The sequence below is a fragment of the Narcine bancroftii genome, chromosome 6 (genome assembly GCF_036971445.1).
Source record: "Narcine bancroftii isolate sNarBan1 chromosome 6, sNarBan1.hap1, whole genome shotgun sequence".
Lineage (NCBI taxonomy): Eukaryota > Metazoa > Chordata > Chondrichthyes > Torpediniformes > Narcinidae > Narcine > Narcine bancroftii.
In genome coordinates, this window is record NC_091474.1 from 37,126,723 (window position 1) to 37,151,466 (window position 24,744).

At 41.4% G+C, this 24,744-nt stretch overlaps 1 protein-coding gene and 1 long non-coding RNA gene across 6 annotated transcripts in view; one reads left to right on the top strand and one right to left on the bottom strand.

Annotated features, from left to right (window-relative positions):
• Nucleotides 1–345: 345 nt before the first annotated feature.
• LOC138735952 (uncharacterized) lies at nucleotides 346–3,533 on the bottom strand. Its single transcript, XR_011340024.1, has 2 exons — nucleotides 3,053–3,533; nucleotides 346–517 (listed from the first exon to the last, which is right to left on the bottom strand). It is a non-coding gene; the product is annotated as an uncharacterized lncRNA (long non-coding RNA).
• cdk5rap1 (CDK5 regulatory subunit associated protein 1) overlaps nucleotides 2,620–24,744 on the top strand; it is a 36,433-nt gene continuing 14,308 nt past the window's right edge. Inside the window, exons 1-9 of one of the 5 annotated variants that reach the window (XM_069884645.1) lie at nucleotides 2,620–2,781; nucleotides 3,046–3,493; nucleotides 7,856–7,959; nucleotides 9,439–9,473; nucleotides 9,795–9,895; nucleotides 12,246–12,456; nucleotides 14,579–14,699; nucleotides 16,011–16,241; nucleotides 16,691–16,788. In XM_069884645.1, the coding sequence (XP_069740746.1) occupies nucleotides 3,241–3,493; nucleotides 7,856–7,959; nucleotides 9,439–9,473; nucleotides 9,795–9,895; nucleotides 12,246–12,456; nucleotides 14,579–14,699; nucleotides 16,011–16,241; nucleotides 16,691–16,788 (1,154 nt within the window). In that variant the 5' untranslated portion in view covers nucleotides 2,620–2,781; nucleotides 3,046–3,240. Of the gene's footprint in view, nucleotides 2,782–3,045; nucleotides 3,494–5,451; nucleotides 5,533–7,855; nucleotides 7,960–9,438; nucleotides 9,474–9,794; nucleotides 9,896–12,245; nucleotides 12,457–14,578; nucleotides 14,700–16,010; nucleotides 16,242–16,690; nucleotides 16,789–24,744 lie in introns of those variants that run through there. The other 4 variants (XM_069884641.1, XM_069884643.1, XM_069884642.1 and 1 more) reach the window with 4 other exon arrangements.

The following is a 24,744-nucleotide window of genomic DNA, read 5'->3' on the forward strand; positions in this document are numbered from 1 at the left end:
TTCATGCGACTGACCCACGACTACATCACCAGATCCGCCTAGCTCCTACACAGTCATCAAGCTTGCAGATGATATGACAGCTCATTAACAATGATGAGTCGAAATACAAAGAGGTGGAAATTCTCGTGAAATGACGCAAGAATAACAACCCGAGTCTTCACGTGGATGATAAGCATGATGATTATGGACTTCAGGAGGACTAGGAATGATCGCCCTCCACTACACATTAATAGCTCGGTGGTGGAAAGAGTGGAGAGCACCAAGTTCCTCAGAAGAAGTGACCAGGCTGAGAAACAGCTTTTTCCCATGGGCAGTGAGACTGCTGAATAATTGCCAAAACAACTCTGTGACTCTACTATTTATTAAGAATATTTATTTTATGTATTATATATATGCATCGTGTGTCTGTGTGTTACATTTGTATGCACATTTTGTACTGTTCTGCACCATGGTTCGGAAAATGCTGTTTCGTCGGGTTGTTCTGGTCCAATCAGATGATAAACTTGAACTTGGATATCTGAAAAAGAAACTGCTGAAAATATCTAGCTGATCAAGCAGCACTGGGGAAAAAAAGAGACTACACTGATACAAGAGGTATATGATGATACATCACAGCCACCCATTTCTGACACAAACAAGAAAGACGGATTGACCACTTGATTGATTGGGTAACTGCTTTGTGGGACACTTGATCTCTGTCTTCATCTGCCCGCTGGAACACCCGGTTTCAAGCCTTTTTAATTCCTTTCCCACACAGACATGTCTGAATTCAGCCTTATTCATTACCAGTAAACTTGAAGAACATCTTATCGCATTCTGCCTGGGTAGCCCAAAATCCAACAGCATGAATTTTCCAATTCCAGGCATTCCCACCTCTATCCAGTTCCACTGTTCCTGTCTGTGCTTTATCTCTTTCTTACATCCCACTGTCATCCATCTTCATCTTTCTCGTATCCCATTACATTTTTGCCCCTCTCAAATCTTGCTTGCCCCCTTCTTTTTTTATACTTGCTATTCCCCTTCCCATTTTAGTGTTTAAAAAAAAGCACCCTGGCCCCAAACATTTAAAATTTCTCTCCACTGATGCTGCCCAGTTTATTGAGTCTCTAGAGATTATCAGCTCAGGAAAGGCTGCTTGTTGGAAACTGTCGAATTCAATATTGAATGCCAAGGACAGAAGCATATCTCGACAGAAGATCTGTCAATCAACGAATTGCCAAGGGAACAATCCCTTCAGAATACAAAAAGAGGAGGGTTAGATATATCTGGTAGTGGAATTTTGTTGAAGGTTTAACTATACTACAGACTATGATACATTGAGCATGGAGGCTGCTGGAAAGGACAATAAAAGATGTGAAGAATGGAGTAGAGGAGGGAGTGAATTCAGGATAGGAAATGAAAGAGATGCACGTGAGAGTGCTGTCAGCATTGCAGAGGGGAAGCTATATAAGCCTACAACCCCGTACATTTTGAAGGGTGGGAGGAAACCAGGGCCCCCAGGGAAAACCCACACAGACACTCAGAGAATGTACAAACTCCTTACAGACAGCACCAGATTGGAACCCAGGGTCACTGGCATTGTAATTGAGTTGCACTAACCAAGTGGCCCTGTTGAATACACGTTTGAGCTGAATGTAATTAAAGGGTGATTGACCCGAAATCTTACCTTCATTTCTTCTTCCAAACCTGCCTGTTTTATGACAAGAAGGCCATCTGGCTCATGAGGTTCAAACTGACTTCCAGATCAATTACATCACCACAATTCCTCACCATAGTTCCTCATAACATTCTCTTTCATTATCAACTCCCCTTTGCCTATCCTGCTCCAATCTATACCAATTCACAATTGTCTATTAACCAGCCAGCAGATTTTTGGAATTTGGGTGGAAAATGGACCGTGAAGAGGCATGTACTGGGAATACATGTCAAGTTTGCATAGTCAGAACCACAAGGAGTGAACTGTGAAGAAGCATCACAATCTCAAACTAGCCCCTTTCACACTGGCACCTTATCCTGGTAATTAATGGCCAATAATCCAGTTAAAGGACCAGTGTGAACACTTGCAAATCAGCACACAGGCATCAAATCACCCTCAGGATGGACTGCCTAGGTAGGGTGTATCATCCCCGGGGTCATCTGACACCTGCATGCCAATTAGCCCAGTATGAAAGGGACATGGACTATCCAGGAACAAAGCAGTGACACATTCCTGATATTTTTGCAGAAGTGCAGGAATATAAAGGAAACAAAAAAATTATAAAGGTATAAATTTTGTATTCCATTTACTAAATCCTGATCAATGTATTATGATCTTCCATTTAAACAAAAAAAATCATATCTAGTTACAATATAATTAAACTTTATGCGCAGCACAGTATGAGCCTTTCAGCCCCTCTTGTTGTGCCTACCTATATGAACCTTTATAAATTTATAAAGAATCGTGGTAAAGTGCTAGCGGCAATAAAGCACAATAAAAAACAATTTATAAAAACAGTAGGAAAGTCGCAGAGAGAGAGATGACGGACCTGCCCTCCCAGAATTCCGTGCGGCATCGACAAGGCACTCGTGAAGGGGGTTTCTCTGCCGCACAGAATTCTGGGAGGGCAGGTCTGCCACCGCTTGATGCGTCACGCAGCCGCCACCGGTGGAGTACAGGGCGCTGCTCTCCCCGGCGGTGCCTGGTGGTGACTGTGAAAGGACACGGAGAACCAGCAAACAGCGGTCCGGTGTAAACGTCAAAAACGGCTTTTTTCACCGGTTCACCGAACGGCCAATTTACAGGTTTGCCAGTGTGAAAAGGGCTGATCTCTACTGTATTCCACATTCGCAGCATATTCTATTTTTAATTAAAGTTCTCCACATTTGACCCTACTTTGCGCTTGGTTGTAATTATATTAATCCCTATTTTACATTGAAGCAATGTGTAAAATCCTGCACATTTTGTCGAAATTTTGAAACAACTGATGCTCTCCATTTGTACATTTTTGAAATATACATCAATTGAAGTTTCCAGCCTGATTGTTAATTGTGCTTAACGGGTTCTAGGACATACCACGTAGTCTCGGTGCTCATGGAAGAGGAGGACGATTCTTTGCCGGGACAGACCCGCACCTTTACACACATGGCAGCCGCTTGGCGCCACGGAGAAGGTAGCGGACCTTTCCCATGAAATCTCGCTCCCTCCGCCAGATCTCGCGATGATGCGGCGGCCTGGTTGCTCGGTGAAGCTTTGCCGCTGCCATGAGGCCTGCGTGCGCCGTGAGCAGGCTGCTGACCTTGAACCTGCCGAGGGCGAGCGCGCCCCACGCTGTCGTGGCTGGGACCCTGATCAGACGCTACCTGTCTCTCGGCGCTGAGCTGGGCGCCCGTCCGTTGGATGGGCCCGGTCTTCGGGCGTTTCTTCGGCCGCGGTCCAGAGGCGAAGTGGCAGAGGAGGGTGCGGGCGAGGATGCGCCGCCCTATGTGAAGAGGGAGCCGGCGTCCGGCAGGAGCGGTACGTGGCTGGTTCGGACCCCTCCAACCCCTCCCCCGGGCTCCGTTTCCTCCCCAACTCCCTCCCCCGGGCTCGGTTCCCCCCCCCCCTTCACCCCTCCCCCGGGTTCGGTTCCCCCCCCTTCACCCCTCCCCCGGGTTCGGTTCACCCCTCCCCCGGGCTCGGTACCCCCCCCTTCAACCCTCCCCCGGGCTCGGTCCCCCCCCTTCACCCCTCCCCCCCATCACCCCTCCCCCCCATCACCCCTCCCCCCCATCACCCCTCCCCCCCTTCACCCCTCCCCCCCTTCACCCCTCCCCCCCTTCACCCCTCCCCCCCCCCACCTCCCTCACCTCCCGGGCTCGGTTCCCTCACCCCTCCCCTGGACTAGATTCCCCCCCTTCACCCCTCCCCCCACCTCCCTCCCCTCCCCCCACCTCCCTCCCCTCCCCCCCCTCCCCCCCCTCCCTCCCCTCCCCCCCCTCCCCCCCCTCCCCCCCCTCCCCCCCCTCCCTCCCCTCCCCCCCCTCCCTCCCCTCCCCCCCCTCCCTCCCCTCCCCCCCCTCCCTCCCCTCCCCCCCCTCCCTCCCCTCCCCCCCCTCCCTCCCCTCCCCCCCCTCCCTCCCCTCCTCCCCACCTCCCCACCACCCTCCCCCCCCCCTCCCTCCCCCCCCCACCTCCCTCCCCACCCACCCCCCGGGCTCGGTTCCCTCACCCCCCCCCGGGCTCGGTTCCCTCACCCCCCCCCCGGGCTCGGTTCCCTCACCCCCCCCCCCGGGCTCGGTTCCCTCACCCCCCCCCGGGCTCGGTTCCCTCACCCCCCCCCCCGGGCTCGGTTCCCTCACCCCCCCCCCCGGGCTCGGTTCCCTCACCCCCCCCCCCGGGCTCGGTTCCCTCACCCCCCCCCCGGGCTCAGCCCCCCCCCAACCCCTCCCCCGGGCTCGGCCCACCCCTCCCCCGGGCTCGGTCCCCCCCCACCCCTCCCCCGGGCTCGGTCCCCCCCCACCCCTCCCCCGGGCTCGGTCCTCCCCCGGGCTCGGTCCCCCCCCACCCCTCCCCCGGGCTCGTTCCCCCCACCCCTCCCCCGGGCTCGTTCCCCCCACCCCTCCCCCGGGCTCGGTTCCCCCCCCCTCACCCCTCCCCCGGGCTCGGTTTCCCCCCCCCCCACCCCTCCCCCGGGCTCGGTTCTCCCCCCACCCCTCCCCCGGGCTCGGTTCTCCCCCCACCCCTCCACCGGGCTCGGTTCCCCCCACCCCTCCCCCGGGCTCGGTTCCCACTCCCTCCCCCGCCCCCGTCTCCATAAAGGGTTCGTGTACATGTACCATTCTCTTTAGGTGTTTTCAGGTAGCCAGAATACCCGAATGTAAAGTTGCCTAAAATATCGGAGTGCAGCTGTTGGGAGGCCACCTGGAAGTGGAGAACCCGGCCCCAAGGAGTTCTTACCTAACTCTCCTCGGGGAGGTATATTCTCTGGCTCAGAGCTCTCCCCCGAGGCACCTGAAAGCAGCAAAGCAAAGCAGCTTTCAGGTGCCTAGCAGCAGGAAGGCTGTTGACCGTCAGCAGGCAACCTATTGCGGACAGCTATCCTCCCTGCTGCCTGACAGCCACCTGGCGCAGGACTACGGGGCTGGAGCGGCCGGCTTGGGACGTCAGCAGCCCATGCCAGCCGCTCCAGCCCTGTAGTCCCACACCAGCCACAATTTGGTGTCAGTTTATAGAGAATGAGGAAGGCTTGTTAGTTGCAGTTCATCTTTCATAATGATTTTTGCATTATGGAGAGAGTTCTACATGAACATATCTCAACCTTTACAGCCTTAAACCTAATAAACCAATAATTCTGTCATAAATTATCATTGATCAAGAGCAAAGGATACGTCAATCGGGAGCAATGAGTAGAGATAATGTCCTCGTGAAAACAAACCAACAACTGTTTTGTGGACGACAATTAAAGCTTATTTTTTTCCATTATTTTCATGTAGTGCTGCTACAAGATGCTCCGTAAACAGTCCACAGGAGCCGTGTTCGCTCGGACGCAGCTCTCCTTCAGCCAGCACGTTCAGGTGACAGAAAGGCATCTTCTCCACGGCTACCTGAACGTTCCAGTTGCACTCCCCCAGCCATGTCGGCCGGCGCATTATCTGTATCTGAGCACCTGAAAGCGGCTTTTTTTTTTCACATTTCTTTATAAATGTTATTTATAGCTTTAAAACCACACATAATGAAAAGTAATTCAATACAAATACATGTGGCATATAAAAAGAAAAGATAAGAAAACCTCCCTGCATATGATCCCCCTACAACAACAGAAAGGGACAAGAGACCCTCAACAGGGGTACCTGTTACTTAAAATGTTCTTATATAAAGACATTAAGGAATGTCAGAGCCTCAATTAAATGTTAACACCCATATTTTGTAAATAAGGCCTCCATATCTTCCAAAATATTTGTCTCTTAAATTATAAGCAATTTTCTCAAGTGGTACCATTCTCTTTTTTTCCTGTCGCTGCTCAATCTGCTCTGTTCCTTCAGAAGACTGTGCTCAGCTTCAGGCTGGAGGATCTGCAGTCTCCTTGCTGCAAAACTAAGGAAATTCTCCCCGCCCTATTGGGAAACCCTGGCATTTGGCATCTGGCACCCTAGCTGATGTTTTAAAAACTCAAGGCGCTGGAGGAACTCAGCAGGTCTCGCAGGGTCCATAGGAGGAAACTGACGTTTCAGGCCTAAATCCTTCAAGATAATCTTTAGTAAAGCACAAAGATGTGCAAACACTGTGATTGAAGTTAAAAAGCACAATGCTGGAGAGACTCAGCTGGTTAAACAGCATACTTTATGTAGCAAAGATAAAGATACATAACGAACATTTCGGGTTTAAGCCCTTCATCAAAATCTTTGTCATACCTTGATGAAGGGCTCAAGCCCGAAACGTTCGTTATGTATCTTTATCTTTGCTTTATCAAGATAATCTTTGCCTTGTATATCTTCACCTTCTATAGATACTGCGAGACCGGCTGAGTACCTCCAGCATCTGTTTTTACTACATTCACAGCATCTGCACACTTTTGTGTTTCACCCCAGGTGATGTTTGCCATGTCCCACTTCAACTCACACACCAGTAAATTAATTTCAATGTTGTGTAATATTTAATAAAAAGTAGAGTTTGCTTATTTATAGAAATCTTACATGTTGGCACCAGCAAAGAACCCAGAGTTGTTGGATTTACCATTTTATAATGTATTCCATGACAGAGTGATAAAATTGCAAATTCCGCTAGATACTGTGCATCCTTCTCACCATTATCTTTGAACTTCCTCCTTGAGAAGGTAGATAGGTCCACCCTCATGGAAAAGAGTGGGAATGGGCCATTTTGTCCTTTGATCCCTGTCATTCATTATCATCATGGGTGATCATTTGTTTCAATATCACGGATCCTGCTCTTTCCTCATACATCTTGATATTGGAAAATATGACACTGCCAATGCTTGAATCAGGAGTAAAATACAAACTGACGGAGGAACATGCCATGTGGAGCAGTACCTGAGAGGGGGCCAATTAATTGCTGCTGTTTCCAATCAAGGCCCTACATTCGGACTGTGTGTGGAGAGGGAAGACAGCCAGTAGAGATGGGGAAAGTGGAGGAATGATGCAGGTGCTAGATAGTGATATGTGGATTGTGAAGAATGATGGACACTCCTCATGCTCCATCTTGATGTGTGTTTCTTCTACTTTGCTCACCTTTCCACCACTTACCTTGTCTCTCTCCCCCACTTGGCTCCATCTGTACAAAGTTGATTAAGTTGTACTGCATCTCTCTGGTTTTTAACCCCTTTACCCAATCTTCAAAGTTTCCTTTGAGGCTTTCTTATCCCTCCTGGTTTAATTTAAGGTCAATGGTAAAATCCAAAATACAGCATTTAGTTTTTTCTTAACCAAGTTATTGATACATCATGAATTGCTGAGGCCATATGCTCATGCAAAGTGTACATATTTTGAAAAGACAAACTGCAAAACAAGTCCGTTTCAAGCCCCAGACCTCTTCTGTGCGCTCCAAAGAATCAAGTTGAAAAACCACTGGATAGGCTAGAACAAAACAGTGTATTTATAGAAACCAACTAGAATGACTGAACTTCACTGGTTGGTACTTGAGGCAAATAAACAAGCTGATAAACAGAGATTACAAAGAAACATTTAATCAAGCCATGAATTTAGACTAATATATGAGAGTTACTTTCCAAGACTTGTGTGGAATTGAGATGAAATATATTTTAAAAAACAAACTGAGGTTGGAAGAATATTCCTTTTGATAACTGAGTGATGTTACATCAAAGATGATGATACCTTCTGGTTTTGATCCTTATTTCTTGCATTTGGTTTGTTGTTATTTCAGTGTACTTTGAAACCTATGGATGTCAAATGAATGTTAATGACACTGAAATTGCCTGGTCCATCCTACAGAAAAATGGTTATCAGAAAGCTAGCAGCTGCACAGAGGTAAATCTATTATTATAAACCTATTATTATTGACCCATAACTAATTTTTACAGATCACAGATGTTATATGTTTTTAAATAAAAAAATTTAACATTAACTCTATTATTAAATTGTCCTGGGCTGGAAGATTCAGTGGCTTGTGTCCTGTGCCGCAGATCAGGATCTAATTTTGTCATTTGATCTATTTAAATCTTATAATTATCTAAAACATCCAAAAATGTGTTAAATCTTTGGAGCTTGCTTGGACCTAATTTATTGGATGGACAAAAGATGTCAGGGTAGTCAAAATTCACTTACAACTGTGTCTTTTCACCCTCTTAATCCAGTTATTTTTTATATACTAGTAATATGTTCACATTTATTAAGCTGGACAAAATTTTTATAATTATTTGCCTGCTTCCACACTCTTTTTCAATCTTTTTATTGATTTTAATATACAATAAACAATGGGCGGAGAGAATAAGGATACATAATTAAAAAGATTACAGTATACAAAAATCAATACATAATAATAGTATCTTCATCTCCCGATACTCAATCAAAGAGAAAAATAATTCACATTATAGTAAAATCCCTTATACTATCTAATGAAGAAGAGAAAAAAAAAAACTGGAAACCCTTGGATCAGTGTTCATCAAACATAAGATGCCTGGTCCTCATCCAAAAGAGAAACTCAATGGTATCAGGAAGGGACAATGAATCAAAGAAAACATTAAAAATTATATCATATGAAAATATTGTATGAATGGATGCCAAATTTAAATTTAAATTCAAATGTAGTACATCTAATTTTCTCTTGATTTCTAACAGGCCATGGTTTGAAAAAACTATTGAATTATAGTAGGCAAAGTGGGGTCCTTCCATTTAAGAAGAATTGCTCTCCTAGCCATTAGGGTGGTAAAAGCTATTATCCAGACAACAAGCTACATGTCCTCCTAAAACTCCAAAAAGAGAATCAAAATCAAAAAACCTGTGGAACTGAAAGCATATCCATAATGTATGTTTGGCTATAGGATTCATTATCAAACTCCCAGGTGAGACCTTGTCAAAGGCCATCATAAAGTCCATGTAGGCTCATCCACAGTCTTCCCTTCATCAACTTTCCTGGTAACATCCTCTAAAAACTATAAGATTGGTTAAAAACGACCTACCACGAAGAAAGCCATGTTGACTATCCCTAATCATATCCAAATAATTGTATATCCCATTTCTTCAAAAACCTTCCAATAATTTACCTATTACTAACATCAGGCTCGCCAGCCTATAATTTCTAGGGTTATTTTTGGAGCCTTTTTGAAACAACGCAACAGCATGAAATTGAAGAACAAAAAACGATTGTTTTGCACAGTAACTGGCTCAGCTGAAACTCATCTGGCCATGAAATAATGTACATTTACTTCATGAATATTTGGGATTTCCATTTATGGAAATGCAATAAATTTTTGAGAAATTATCTGATTTTTATTTCTTTTGTTGCAGGCTGATGTGATTTTACTTGTAACTTGTTCAATCAGGTATAATTTTCAACATTTTTTTATTTCATGCCATCAGCTTTTGTACCTGAATTGCCAGTTGTTATCTATGCTTCTCATTCAAATGAAATTGGGTAAATTTTGGAAGTGATGGCTATTTTAAGGAAGCCATTACAAAATTAAAATAGCTGCAGACTTTTAACACATAGAAAAAATTACCATTTTCATAATTCATAATTTAATTGAATATAAAATAAAATCAGTGATTAGTTGCCACCTACTTGTATGACAATGTGGGAACTGCAACTTTAGTACATGAAAAAGATAACTTGTAAGTGCATCATAGGATTTTTACTTTTGCAGAGAGAAGGCAGAACAGACCATCTGGAACAGGTTGAAGCAGCTTGCTGCCTTGAAATCCAAGCGAGCAAAATCTCAAGTTCCACTTAAAATAGGAATTTTAGGTATGTTTGACGTCTATAATGTGGTTCTTGTAAATCTACAGCAACTAGACAGACAATTCATCTCAGTCATGACTGAAGCTTGAGTCTTTTTATCTGATCAATAGGGAAATTGGCCTGGTAAGAAGGAATGCTATTGTTTGGGGCAAAGGCAAAATTTACAGGAGAATTATGTCATCGGACTCAATGCACTATTATAGGAATGTTGAAAGAAAGATAAGTAACCCAGTGAAAGTAGTTCACAGATATAATGTATTTCTCCTTTACGATTACACAATTTGAACAAGATTTTCCGACTGACACACTGGCAGCTGCATAATGACAAAGTCAGAGACAACTTTTGGTTTAAAATCAAAAGATAAAGTAGAAATATAACATGGAACTTCTGCAGGAGAAGGCATTAAAATAACCCCTTAAATCAAACTGAAGAGAATACAAGAAACCTGAACATTTTAAAGGCCCATGGTTCTTCTCTGTTCTGGATACTGAAATGGGACATGCTAAACCTCAACTACTGTCCAGATTTGGTGCCTGGCCATCTACCTGCAGTTGATATTTCTAGACAAACTACACCCCTGAGTCATTGCATGATCTGGAGTATACACCAAGTAGAGCTTTGTAGCATATCCTGAGGCTCCATCATTACTGTTTGGGTTATTTGGGGGGGGGGGGGGGTCAGTCAGGGTAGGTTGGGTCTGAGTTAGGGTGGCCCTGTGATCCCTCTTGTGTGTGCTGGCTGGGGAGTTTGCATGGCCCAGTGTCTGGGTCTTCTGTGGTGCCAATGGAGCCCTTTTCTGAAACAAAGATTCCAATAAGTTTTAATTATTTGGTTTTAAAAAAAAACATCAGATTATTTGCTCAAATATAACAATAGGGGATGAGAGTCATATCCTCTTAGACATACATTTTATTGAACATGCATGGGAGACCAAAATGGTCAACTGCTTGGGCTGCTGCATATCAGTCAGCTCAATTCAGCAATTTAACAACTAGCCAAGTTTTTTTTAGAATGTAGTTTAGTAAAATTCTGTTAAAATGTCATCGATATAAATATTTGAAAGTGTGTGGAGAGCTGATTGTTTTGCACTAATGACATAAATGTATAAAAGAGCTTTGGTCAATCCACATTTGGAGTATTGAGTAATTTTAGGCTTATCATCTATGGAAGGATATATGCTGGCATTGGAGTGGGGTCCAGAGAAGGTTTATGAGAGTGTTAACAAATGAGGAGTGTTTGATGGCTCTGGCTCTATACTTGCTGGAGTTTAAGAAGGGGATGTTATCGAAATGCACTATTTAAAGTGCTGGATAGACACAGAGAAGATATTTCCAGAACTGGGAGAGTCTAGGACTTGTTACAGAGTTCTATTTTGTGTGGGAAAGTGACAGTTTGCCTTTAAGAGCCAAGGTGAAGGTGGACTGCTGAGAGAGTGGGAGACGGACTGAGCATGTGCAAAAAATGATCTAAAAATTTCTGGATTTGGAAGACAAACCACCACTGGGTGGTGTGCTGTGGAGTGAAAGGAGGCTCAAGCATGAGTCATTGTCTGGGAGGCAGTTTAGAATGTTGGGCATTTTAAAAGGGATGAACATTCTGAAGGCAACCAGAAGGATCCAGACCAAGCCGCTGTTCCTCTCTCTGCGAGCAACACAAGACAACTTTGAATTTTGTGCACTCTCTCTTTCTCTCTCAAGATCTTTTAGCTTCAGTTTTTTTGTTTATGATATTTGGTTCGGTTAAGATTGAGGTTTTGTGTGTTTTGTGTCTAAGTTTTTTTGTGGGCTGGTTGGAAGTGTGACTTAGACTTTGATTGCATTTGTTATATTTAGGCTGGGCAATTTATTAGTTTTACACTTATAAAAGGGGGATGTTGAATTTAAGTTTGAAGGTGAATTTTTGTTAATAAAGTAATTGTTCGTCTTTACCCTTGTGTGATCTGCCTTCTTTGTGGTTGATAGTAAGTGTCAGAGGTTATTGGGAGAATGGGGTTTAAAGGAAAAATACATCAGCCATAATTTGAATGATGGAACAGACTTGATGAGCTGAATGGTCTAATTTGCTCCTGTCTTCCTTTTGGTTTTAAATTTTTATGTAAGGCATAAAGTTGAATCAGAATGTGCTGATACATACAATAATGCTTGACCTGCTGAGTTATTCCACTAGTTTTTTTTAAATCTAATGGTGCACTTTTATGATATGCTTACTATGCCATTGTTTAAAACATGTACATTCTGGTGAAAATTTATGCAATTTTTTTTAATCCTATAGGTTACACAATAATATGAATAGTTAAATTTAAGTTCTTTAAAAGTAGTAATTAAATTAACTAATAGAGTTTGTCATTCATAACAGGTTGCATGGCTGAGAGGCTAAAAGAGGAAATTCTGGAAAAGGAAAAGCTTGTTGATATCCTTGCTGGGCCAGATTCATACCGTGATCTTCCCAGACTTCTTACTATCACTGCAACAGGTCAAAAAGCTGTGAATGTTTTATTGTCACTGGACGAGACCTATGCAGATGTCATGCCGGTTCAAGTCAACTCCCAGGCTAAAACTGCATTGATGTATGTGTAATCTTAATTTATAACTATTAATTAGGAATTAACTCTTCTCCAAATGGAACTATTTCCAAAATTGACTTTGATTGTTGAAGGCTGGTTATCTCAGACACCAACATTTGAAGGAATTAACGAGGGGAGTGTCTTTTGTCTCACCATCTATATTTGCTCCATCAATGACCGTCACTTCATTAAAAGTGCAAATATTGCTTAGTGTACAATTGCCTCAGATAACAAGACCTAACCATGACACCTTGAATTTCAGATTATTTTTATCATCAAAACATCCTGCGAGATTACTATGGTCTAGAAACTTAACTAGACATCATACAATTTCTGTAACATAACAAGTAGGTCAATGGCTAAGTATTTTGCAATGAGTGATTTGCCTCCTGTCTTCGCGGAGTGTATATGGTCTTTAGTAAGGCCTTTGACAAGGTCCCACATGGGAAGTTAGTCAGGAAAGATCATAAGCTAGGTATTCATGGTGAAATAGTGAAGTGGATTCGACAATGGCTGGACGGAATAAGCCAGAAGATTGCTTCTCAGACTGGAGGCCTGTGACTAGGGATGTGCCTCAGGGTTCAGGACTAGGACCATTGTTGTTATCAATGATCTGGATGAAAATGTAAATTGGATCAGCAAGTTTTCAGATGACACTAAGATTGGAGATGTTGTGGACAGCAAAGAAGGTTTCCAAAGCTTGCAGAGGGATCTGGACCAGCTGAAAAATGGCAAATGGAATTTAATGCATACAATTGTGAAGTGTTGCATTTTGGAAGGACAAACATAGAAAGGATATACGCACTGAGGAGTGCGGTAGAACAGTGGGACCTGGGAATACAAATACATAATTCCCTGAAAGTGGTGCACAGGTTGTAAAGAGAGCTTTTGGTGTATTGGTCTTCATAAATCAAAGATTTAAGTATAGGTGTTGGGATGTTATAATAAAGTTGTATAAGACATTGGTGAGGCCAAATTTAGAGTATTGTGTGCAGTTTTGTTTGCCTAACTACAGGAAAGATATCAATAAAATAGAAAGAGATTTACTAGGATGTTGCCGGACTTCGGGAAATGAATTACAGGGAAAGGTAAAACAGGTTAGGACTTTATTCCCTGTAGAATGAGGGGAAATTTAATAGGGGTATTTAAAATTATGAAGGGGATAGACAGAGCAAATGTAGATAAGCTTTTTCCTCTGAGGGCAGGTGAGATACAAACCAGAGAACATGGGTTAGGAGTGAAAGGGGAAAACTTTAGGGGGAATTTCTTCCCACAGAGTGGTGGGAGTATGGAGTGAGCTGCCAGCTGAGATGGTGAATGCACACTCAATTTTATAATTTAAGAATTTGGACAGGTATGTGAATGGGAGAGGTATAGAGAGCTATGGACTGGGTTCGGGTCAGTGGGACGAAACAAAAAAAGTGGTTTGGCACAGACTAGAAAGGGCTGAAGGGGCCTGTTTCTGTGCTGTAGTGTTCCATGGTTCTCAAAGCCTTTGTACTTTCTACATGGTGAAAGTCACAGGTTTATTAAATACTGAGTATCTGCAGCTCTATAGATACAGACTTGATGTCATCCAAATCATAGCAGTTGGCTTAATTGGAATCTTACACCCCATCCCAACCAGTACACCATTGGTTGCAGTATAAGCATTAGAAGAGGTATTGCTGAAACACATGAAGGTCTTCCACAGCATTCTTCAAATCCACAATCTCTGTTGCTGAAGACAAGAGCAGCAGGTCCAGTGGAACACCACCTTCAACACGCTTCCTTCCAAATCATTCAATCCCACTGATAAATACAGTGCATGAATCCCATTTCTCATAGCACAAAGCCATCACCTCTGCACTTGCGAGAACAACCTCTGCCCGCATAGTGGCTGGGATTTTAACATTTACCTTATTAACTTAGCTGATACTTTCAATGTGATGATCTACTTCAAGACGAATAAATTTCTAGTGCTCATGCTTTCTTGTATATCTGTTCAATGCAATAAAAATTCTGTAGTGCTTTATATTAGCTAAATGTGGTTACATTTTCTCCATGATAATTGCTTGCTTAAACTATCTGCATTGATAAAAATTGACAAGTTCGACTGGAAAATAAAGTATTTTCCTCTTTCTAGTTCTATCATGAGGGGATGCAACAACATGTGTAGTTATTGCATTGTTCCTTTCACTCGTGGACGAGAGAGAAGCAGACCAATTTCGTCCATTTTACAAGAAGTTAAAATCCTTTCAGATCAGGTAATCCAAATTTTGAATTTTGGGCAATGATATTTAAATGGAAGGAAACTAAGCAGTGTAAAATGTATTGTCTGTTCAATATTCAACATTCTTAATAAATAATATTTTCCCAGTTACTTCTAAGGAATTGTCAAATGTTCTTTCCTAGAATAACTCTAAAATTGCTATTTGTAAGGTATCCCCTGTAATTTCATTGATCATTGTTGATTGTTGCCTGTAGATGCACCTGTAACTTTACCTTTTGACTCTACAGGTCCCATTTTTCGATGGGTTCATTCCTAAAAAGCTGGGCTTTTAAACCTTTTCAATGTATCCAATCACATAGATGAAATAAAAATGGATCAGGTCTTCCATTTATTTAAATAAATTTGCTTAAAAATTCATTTTTGAATGAATTTAACATTTTTTAATTTTAAGTAAATCAAATAAAACAAACTTTCACTTTAAGTCAAGGTTTAAGGCTCAATTAAAGTGTGTGGTTCATGCTATATATGTAGTTTATGGCTCAACTTAAAACTGAGAGGCCAGATGCAAAGTGGAATGTCATCCATATGACCTTTTAACAATGGGGTAAATTAAAATGGATAAGTAATTTGTAAAACTAGAGAATGGATAATACAATTTGTTATAATTTAACATTGACAATTTTAAATAGTGGCTCCATCATTAATCAGCCATTACAAACAAATGATTAAGTGAAGAAAAACTGGCTGTAATTTATTTTTAAATTGTCACCTGCAGAAGCAATCAGGTATGTACTTTTCTATGGCTGAGTGATATTCAATTGTGAAGATGGATTCTGCTGATCATATTAAAACCTTCATGGAAACTCATCAATTTCAATGGCATTATTTTTTCTTACCAGCTGGTAATTCAGAGATCCAGCCACAGTGATGTATTCCAGTGCCTTGCCTATCATTGTGGAAACTGATGGTTATGACCCTAATTACCACACATGACTCAGAACCAATGTTATTTGTGTCTGGGTAACCACTTACAAAATGGTTTTGGTAAGATTTACAAGCCGTAGAGACAACCTCCCATATTCTGAGGGAAGTTGAAGGGAATGTGGGGAGAATAAAAGAAACTGAGATTAATATAGGGTTAGTGTAAATGGATGGTTGATAGTCAGCACAGACTCCATGATCTAAAGGGCCTATTACCTTGCTGTATTTCTCTGACTCTATCTTTATGACTTGTAAGAACTTTTCTAAGATGATACAAAGATTAATGAGAGGAAAAAATACACTGTCATTAGAATTTGCCCACACTACTGGGTGATGAAACCTAATTGTGCCCTCTTAATTGCAGGGAGTAAAGGAGGTTACATTACTGGGACAGAATGTCAACAGTTACTGTGATACATCAGAGATTCAGTTTAACACGAGGGAACCGACACATCTGAGCCGTGGGTTTAGTACAGTATACAAGAATAAACTTGGAGGTTTGCGTTTTTCTTGCTTATTGGATCAAGTTTCAAGAATAGATCCAGAGATGAGAATCCGTTTCACTTCACCCCACCCCAAAGATTTCCCAGATGAGGTACATTTATTCTTGCATTTATTTGTGTGGATTCTGGTCTTTGCAGTTCAAGATGATAATAATAAATGTGGCGATACATTCTGCCTAGGTAATGCACTTTGCTTATGAACCATTTGTTCATACTTTGTGACAATGTGAATCAGCAGGAAATGAGAAATTATAAATTTAAAGTTTTAAAATCAAGTTGAAAACAGACAGGTGATAAATACTGAAATATTGCTGCATGTTACATGAGTAAACTGTTGATCTAGTTACCTTTTGGTTATTTTGTTTTGTGCCTTGTGTAACTTGTTGTAATTGACCGCCTCTAAAGCCATTTGTATATACGTGCTATAACTGCAGATGGTTGAAATCCGTAGCTTTTCTTGGAACAATTTTTTGGTGAGCATGCTATATCTTTTGATTTCATAAATAGTGTTTTTTTACCCTTTTTTATTTGCGCTCCATAGGTTTTACAACTCATTCAGGAGAGAGCCAATATTTGCAAACAGATCCATTTACCAGCACAAAGTGGAAGCACTGCCATGCTTAAAGCTATGAGACGAGGGTACGCAGCTTTGTGTTATCAATTCCTCTGATAAACTACATTTGTATGAGTGCCTAGGTAATCATATAGATTGCCAGAGAATACACAGCACAGAAACAAGTCTATCAGCACGACTTCTCTGGTGCTTATGCATAGGAATGGTAACATCGTGGTATTTGGGATATTATTTTTAGTGTGTAGCTGTTCTACAAATTACATTGAGGCAGTCCCTTTAGATTGAGCATACTGTGCTTCTGTTCCCATCCTGTGAATTTTAAGGTGGCTGAAGCATTTTTTGGGAGACCCCATAGGTGGAGCAACTAGCACTCAATGGTATGGGTGAGTGAATGGATTGTTTGGGATGTTGCTCCTCCCACAGTTATTGACATGACCTTTGCATGCTCCCATCAAAGAAAACCGAGGTGCTCCTTTTCCAATTTGGGCAGTCGCAGGTCAGTGATTACCACAGAAAAACTGAAGGATGCAGGCAGTGTAACTTTCCCACTGCAGCTGTTTGTGTATGATCAAAATCTCTGCAGAGAGCATTAGCTTAGGAGAGGACAGTGATCCAGGTTCTCCCAACATGCTAGTGATTTTGTGATGACACCAGCAGTGATATTTCTCCAGTGTCATGAGATGCCTACTGGAGTGGAGCAATCACTGCTGCTCAATGTACTATGTTGGGTTTGATGTCCCGGTCAACAAGCAATCAAACAGGATCCATGCAATGATTTTCCCATGTGACAGAGGGAGCCCACTTCTCTGTGAATACTGCAGAAGGATTTTCTCCTTTCTAGCTAGAGGATGGTCAGAATGGTGACATCTCTGAGATCTAACAGCACAATTTCCTATTTTCCGATGAATAGTTAAGTTTGTGGGTTTTTGCTAAAAGTATATGTTTTTAAAAAAATGTTAGTACTGTAGCGGCAACTACTCTGCTCCTGCAATAACACCCACAACCAGACGGGTTGAGCGCAGTGAGCAGACTAGTTTATTGCAGGCTGCTGGGCTGCACTTATACTCACAGCCCGGACATGAATGAGAACCATGCTGGAGGGCGCTAATATCACCCGGGGGTCACATGGTACCCCAGCGCGGGCTTCTGAGCCCCTTGCTGTGAGGAAGGGAAAACCCCTGATGGCGCCATTTTGTGGCTGCCCCGCCACATGGCTTTCAAGTGGGGCCAGTTCACCTGCCTAGTGGTGAGCCACCACACAGCCCCCCCCAGAACCAGCGCCAATATCCTTTTTCTCTCTTTTTTTTTAATTTTTTATTTTTCACACCATAAATCACAATAGCCATGATATACACTTTTTCTTTTCCACACATTTACAGTGACTTTTTCTCCCTCCCCCCTCCCTCCTCCCAAGCCACCCCCCCACCCCCCCCCCCCTCTCATCCATTTTAGGTATACAATCTAGGTTGCATTAATTCAGTTAGACAATGTTGTCATTCAACAAAAATACACCAGAAATTCTACTGAGTCCATTCTTTTCTTTTCTTCTCCTTCCATCAACTTAGGTAATGTTTGTTCCCGGTAGGTTTTCGCTATTGTATTTAATGTAAGGCTCCCATACTTGTTCGAATATTTCAATATTATTTCTTAAACTATATGTTATTTTTTCTAATGGAATACATTTATTCATTTCTATATACCATTGTTGTATTTTCAAATTATCTTCCAATTTCCAGGTTGACATAATACATTTTTTTGCTACGGCTAGGGCTATCTTGACAAATCTTTTTTGTGCATCTTCCAAGTCAATTCCAAATTCTTTATTTTTTATGTTACTTAGGAGAAAGATCTCTGGATTCTTTGGTATATTGTTTTCTGTTATTTTATTTAATATCTGATTGAGATCATCCCAAAATTTTTCTACTCTCTCACATGTCCAGATTGCATGAATTGTTGTTCCCCTTTCTTTTTTACATCGAAAACATCTATCAGATACTGTTGGGTCCCATTTATTTAACTTTTGCGGTGTAATGTATAGTCTGTGTAACCAATTATATTGTATCATACGCAGCCTCGTATTTATTGTATTTCTCATCGTTCCAGAGCATAACTTCTCCCATGTTTCCTTTTTTATCTTTATATTTAAATCTTGTTCCCATTTTTGTTTAGTTTTACCATTTGTTTCCTCATTTTCCTTTTCTTGCAGTTTAATATACATATTTTTTATAAATCTTTTGATTAACATTGTATCTGTTATCACATATTCAAGGTTACTTCCCTCTGGTAAACTCAAGTTGCTTCCTAATTTATCTTTCAAGTAGGATCTCAGTTGGTAATATGCCAGCGCTGTATCTCCAGTTATATTGTACTTATCTCTCATTTGTTCAAAGGATAAGAATCTACTTCCTGAAAAACAATTTTCTATTCTTTTAATCCCTTTTTTTTCCCATTTTCTAAAGGCAAGGTTGTCTATTGTAAAAGGGAGTAGCTTATTTTGCGTCAATATTAGTTTTGGTATTTGGTAATTTATTTTATTTCTTTCTACATGAATCTTCTTCCATATATTGAGGAGATGGTGTAATACTGGAGAAGTTCTATGTTGTACCAATTTTTCGTCCCATTTATATAATATGTGTTCAGGTATCTTTTCCCCTATTTTATCTAATTCTAGTCTCGTCCAGTCTGGTTTTTCCCTTGTTTGATAAAAATCTGATAGGTACCTTAATTGTGCGGCTCTATAATAATTTTTGAAGTTTGGCAATTGTAAGCCTCCTTGTTTATACCATTCTGTTAATTTATCTAGTGCTATCCTCGGTTTCCCCCCTCTCCATAAAAATCTCCTTATTATTTTCTTTAACTCTTTGAAGAATTTTTCTGTCAGTTGTATTGGCAATGCCTGAAATAAGTATAGTATCCTTGGAAAAATGTTCATTTTAATACAGTTTATCCTTCCTATCAGTGTTAGTGGTAGCTCTTTCCAATGCTCTAAATCGTCCTGTAATTTTTTCATTAGTGGATTGTAATTGAGTTTATATAATTGGCCTAGATTTTTGTTTATTTGCACACCTAGGTATCTTATTGCCTGCGTTTGCCATCTGAATGGGGATTCCTCCTTAAATTTTGAGAAATCCGCGTTATTCATAGGCATTGCTTCACTTTTATTTACGTTTATCTTGTATCCCGACACTTCTCCATATTCCTTCAATTTCTTATATAGTTCTTTTATTGATAGTTCTGGTTCTGTTAAGTACACTATCACATCATCCGCAAACAGACTGATTTTATATTCCCTGTCTTTTATTTTTATTCCTTTTATATTATTATCTCTTCTTATCGATTCTGCTAGTGGTTCTATAGCTAGCGCAAACAATAATGGTGATAGTGGGCATCCCTGCCGCGTTGACCTGCTTAAGTTAAATTGCTTTGATACATGTCCATTTACTGTCACTTTCGCTAACGGTCCCTTATATAATGCTTTAATCCAATTAATATACTTCTCCGGTAAACTGAATTTTTGCAATACTTTGAACAAGTAATTCCATTCTACTCTGTCGAAGGCCTTCTCTGCGTCTAAAGCAACTGCGACTGCCGGTGCTTTATTTCCTTCTACTGCATGAATTAAGTTAATAAATTTACAAATATTGTCTGTTGTGCGTCTTTTTTTGATAAATCCAGTTTGGTCTAAATTTACCATTTTCGGTACCTGTTCTGCTAATCTGTTCGCTAATAGTTTAGCTATTATCTTATAATCTGTGTTTAGCAGAGATATTGGTCTATATGACGCTGGTGAGAGTGGATCTTTCCCTTGTTTTAGTATCACTGTAATTATTGCTGTTTTACATGAATCTGGTAAGTTTTGTGTCTCATCAATGTGGTTGATTACATCCAGGAGGGGCGGTATTATTAGGTCTTTAAATGTTTTGTAGAATTCTATTGGGAGTCCATCCTCTCCTGGTGTCTTATTATTTGGTAAATTTTTTATTATCTCTTGTATTTCTACTGTTCCAAATGGTTCTGTTAATTTATTTTGTTCCTCTATTTGTAGTTTTGGTAGTTCAATTTTAGTCAAAAATTCATCTATTTTCCCTTCTTTCCCTTCGTTTTCGGTTCGGTATAATTGTTCATAGAATTCTCTGAAGTTTTCCTTAATTTCTTTTGGATTATATGTAATTTGTTTGTCTTTTTTCCTTGTTGCCAATACCATTTTCTTAGTTTGCTCTGTCTTAAGCTGCCATGCTAGGATTTTGTGTGTTTTTTCCCCTAGTTCATAATATTTCTGTTTTGTTTTCATTATATTCTTCTCCACCTTATATGTTTGTAATGTTTCATATTTTATTTTTTTATCCGCCAATTCTCTTCTTTTGGTTGTATCTTCCTTTATTGCTAATTTTTTTTCTATGTTTATTATTTCCCTTTCCAACTGCTCTGTTTCCTGATTATAGTCCTTCTTCATCTTGGTTGCATAACTTATTATTTGCCCTCTAATGAATGCTTTCATTGCGTCCCATAGTATAAACTTATCTTCCACTGATTCCGTATTTACTTCAAAGTACATTTTTAATTGTTTTTCAATAAATTCTCTAAAATCCTGTCTACCTTAAGTAGCATGGGGTTTAATCTCCATCTATACATTCTTGGAGGGATGTCCTCTAGCTCTATTGCCAATAACAGGGGTGAGTGGTCCGATAATAGTCTAGCTTTATATTCCGTTTTCCTAACTCTCCCTTGAATGTGGGCTGATAACAGGAATAGGTCTATCCTTGAGTATGTTTTATGTCTAGTCGAGTAGTATGAGTATTCCTTTTCTTTTGGGTTTTGTTTCCTCCATATGTCCACAAGTTTCATTTCTTGCATTGATTTAATTATAAATTTGGTTACTTTGTTCTTCCTGTTAATTTTTTTCCCCGTTTTATCCATATTTGGATCCAAATTCAGATTGAAATCCCCTCCTATTAGTATGTTCCCTTGCGTATTAGCTACCTTCAAAAAGATATCTTGCATAAACTTTTGATCTTCTTCGTTAGGTGAATATATATTAAGTAGATTCCAAAGCTCTGAATATATCTGACATTTTATCATAACATATCTCCCTGCTGGATCTATTATTTCCTCTTCTATTTTAAATGGCACATTTTTGCTAATTAATATAGCCACTCCTCTTGCTTTTGAATTATACGATGCTGCTGTTACATGTCCTACCCAATCTCTCTTTAATTTCTTGTGCTCCAATTCAGTTAAGTGTGTTTCTTGGACAAATGCTATATCTATTTTTTCCTTTTTCAGTAAATTTAGTAGTTTCTTCCTTTTAATTTGGTTATGTATTCCATTAATATTTAGAGTCATATAGTTCAGCGTAGCCATTTTATATTTTGTTTATCTTCTCTTTCCGTTTTTCCATCATTACCTTTCCTCCTTTTCCATTTCTGTTTTCTTATTTTCAACTCTTTACCAGACAACATTCCTACAACATCCAACATTTTCCTTATTCTCCTATTTCTATCTTCTTTATCCCCAATCTCCCCTTCCCCTCCTGAGTTGCCCTTTATCCCTTGTCGGACAACCACATCTCCCCTCTCCATTTGGATTTGCGAATCCACTCGCAAGCGTCAACTGATTTTGCAGTGACCGCTCTTTTCCCCCACCCAGCCCCCCCCCAGAAAAGATTTCGCTTTTTATATGTCACAAAGGTCACTCTTTTAATTCCCTCCTTATTCTCTCTATTCCATTACCTTCCCTTATTAATTCTTGTCTATACTCTCTATGTTTTCCTCTAATTACAGATACTTTCACATATGCCCATTGTCTCTATTCACTCTTATACCTCTTTACCCGCATACATATCAATCGTGGTCATTTTTACCCTCCTTACCCGTCTTCATCCCTCAGTCTATTTTTGTCTTTACCCACATACATATCAATCGTGATGATTTTTGCTCTCATTACCCGTCTTCATCCCTCAGTCTATTTTTGTAATTGTTCTGCAAATTTTCGTGCTTCTTCTGGATCCGAGAATAGTCTGTTTTGTTGTCCTGGAATAAATATTTTCAATACCGCAGGATGCTTCAGTGTAAATTTATATCCTTTCTTCCATAAAATCGCTTTTGCTGCATTGAACTCTTTTCTCTTCTTTAGGAGTTCAAAGCTTATATCTGGATAAATGAAGATTTTTTGCCCTTTATACTCCAGTGGTTTGTTGCCCTCTCTTACTTTTTCCATTGTCTTCTCCAGTACCTTTTCTCTTGTAGTATATCTTAGGAATTTTACTACAATAGATCTTGGTTTTTGTTGTGGTTGTGGTTTAGGGGCCAATGCTCTATGTGCCCTTTCTATTTCCATTTCTTGCTGTAGTTCTGGACATCCTAGGGCCTTAGGGATCCATTCTTTTATAAACTCCCTCATATTCTTGCCTTCTACATCTTCCTTAAGGCCCACTATCTTTATGTTATTTCTTCTGTTATAATTTTCCATTATATCTATTTTTTGGGCTAGTAATTCTTGTGTCTCTTTAGTTTTTTTATTAGATTCCTCCAATTTCTTTTTTAAGTCTTCTACCTCCATTTCTGCTGCTATTGCCCGTTCTTCCATCTTGTCCATTTTTTTCCCCATTTCTGTTAAGGTCATATCCATTTTATTTATTTTCTTTTCTGTGTTGTTTATTCTTCTTCTTAAATCATTGAATTCCTGTGTTTGCCATTCTTTAAATGACTCCATGTATCCTCTAACAAGAGCAAGTATATCCTTTACCTTGCCTTTCCCTTTATCTATTTCACTGTATTCTTCCTCTTCTTCTTCCTCTAGGTTGACCATCTGTTGTTTCTTTGCTGCCCTTTCCTCCTCTTCTTTCTTGTTTCCATTGTCTTCTGTGGTCTCTTCTTGCTGCAGGTGTTCTGCAGCTGTCGTTGCCGGCTGTGGAGATCGACTCCCCAGCTGGTCCCCCCTCCCGTCGGTGTGTTTTTTTTCATGCGCGGTTGCGCACTTTTACTCGGCTCTGTGAGCCATTGTTGTAGTTCTCTTTCTACCGACCTGAGGTAGTGGGGTCTTCTCTCCACAGCGGGCCTCTTCGGACAGGTAAGGCCTTCACCTTTTTCCTCCGTTGTCTTCTCTTCCTCTCTTCTTTTTGTTGATTTTGATTTTTCTCCTTTTGTCTCCATCTTCTTTCCACCTTTATACTCACTTTTCTTTAACTTGTATTTCTGTGCCTTTGTATTTTCTCTTGTTTTTCCCGACTTTTCTGGAGAGGGCTGGAGTTCACCGTCCGGCCACTACTCCATCACGTGACTCCTCCTATATCCTTTTTCTCCAGGCGGCCTCGCTTGTTGGGCTGGGCTACGATCACGAGCTCGGTGGGATCGAGGTGCACTGACTTCAGCCTGTCCATGGTAAACAGCTCCCGCCTGCTGCCAATGTCCAGCGTGAACGTAGAGCCGGAACGCTGTACAATCCTGTACAGCCCTCGTACGGTCACTGGAGAGGCGGTCAGGCTCCTCCGATCGAAAACTTACTTCGCGGAAAACAGTTCGCCGGGAACATGAGACGGGCGAGTACCATGCCTGGGCTGAGGTGGGGGTTCGAACGAGTCCAAGCGTGCCCTGAGGTGAGGAAGAAGTTTGTGCGGCGACCGCTGAGGATTGTGAGGTGCGTTGATGAACTCACCAGGTAGTGCCAGGGGCGCACCGTAGACCAGCTCAGCTGATGATGCCTCCAGATCTTCCTTGGGAGTGGAGCAGATGTCTTGGAGCACCCAAGGCAGTTCGTCCACCCAGTCGGGACCAGTGAGGTGGGCCATGAGTGCCGACTTAAAGTGGCGGTGCAGACATTCGACCAGTCCATTGGCCTGCGGGTGATAAGCCATGGTGTGTAGCTGGATCCCCGACTTGTTGGCGAGCTGTGCCCAGAGCGCAGATGTGAACTGGGTGCCCCGATCGCTGGTGAGATGACCCGGGACGCCGAACCGGGCAACCCAACCATGCAGCAGTGCTCGGCAGCAGGAGTCACTGGAGGCGTCTGGCATCGGAATCGCC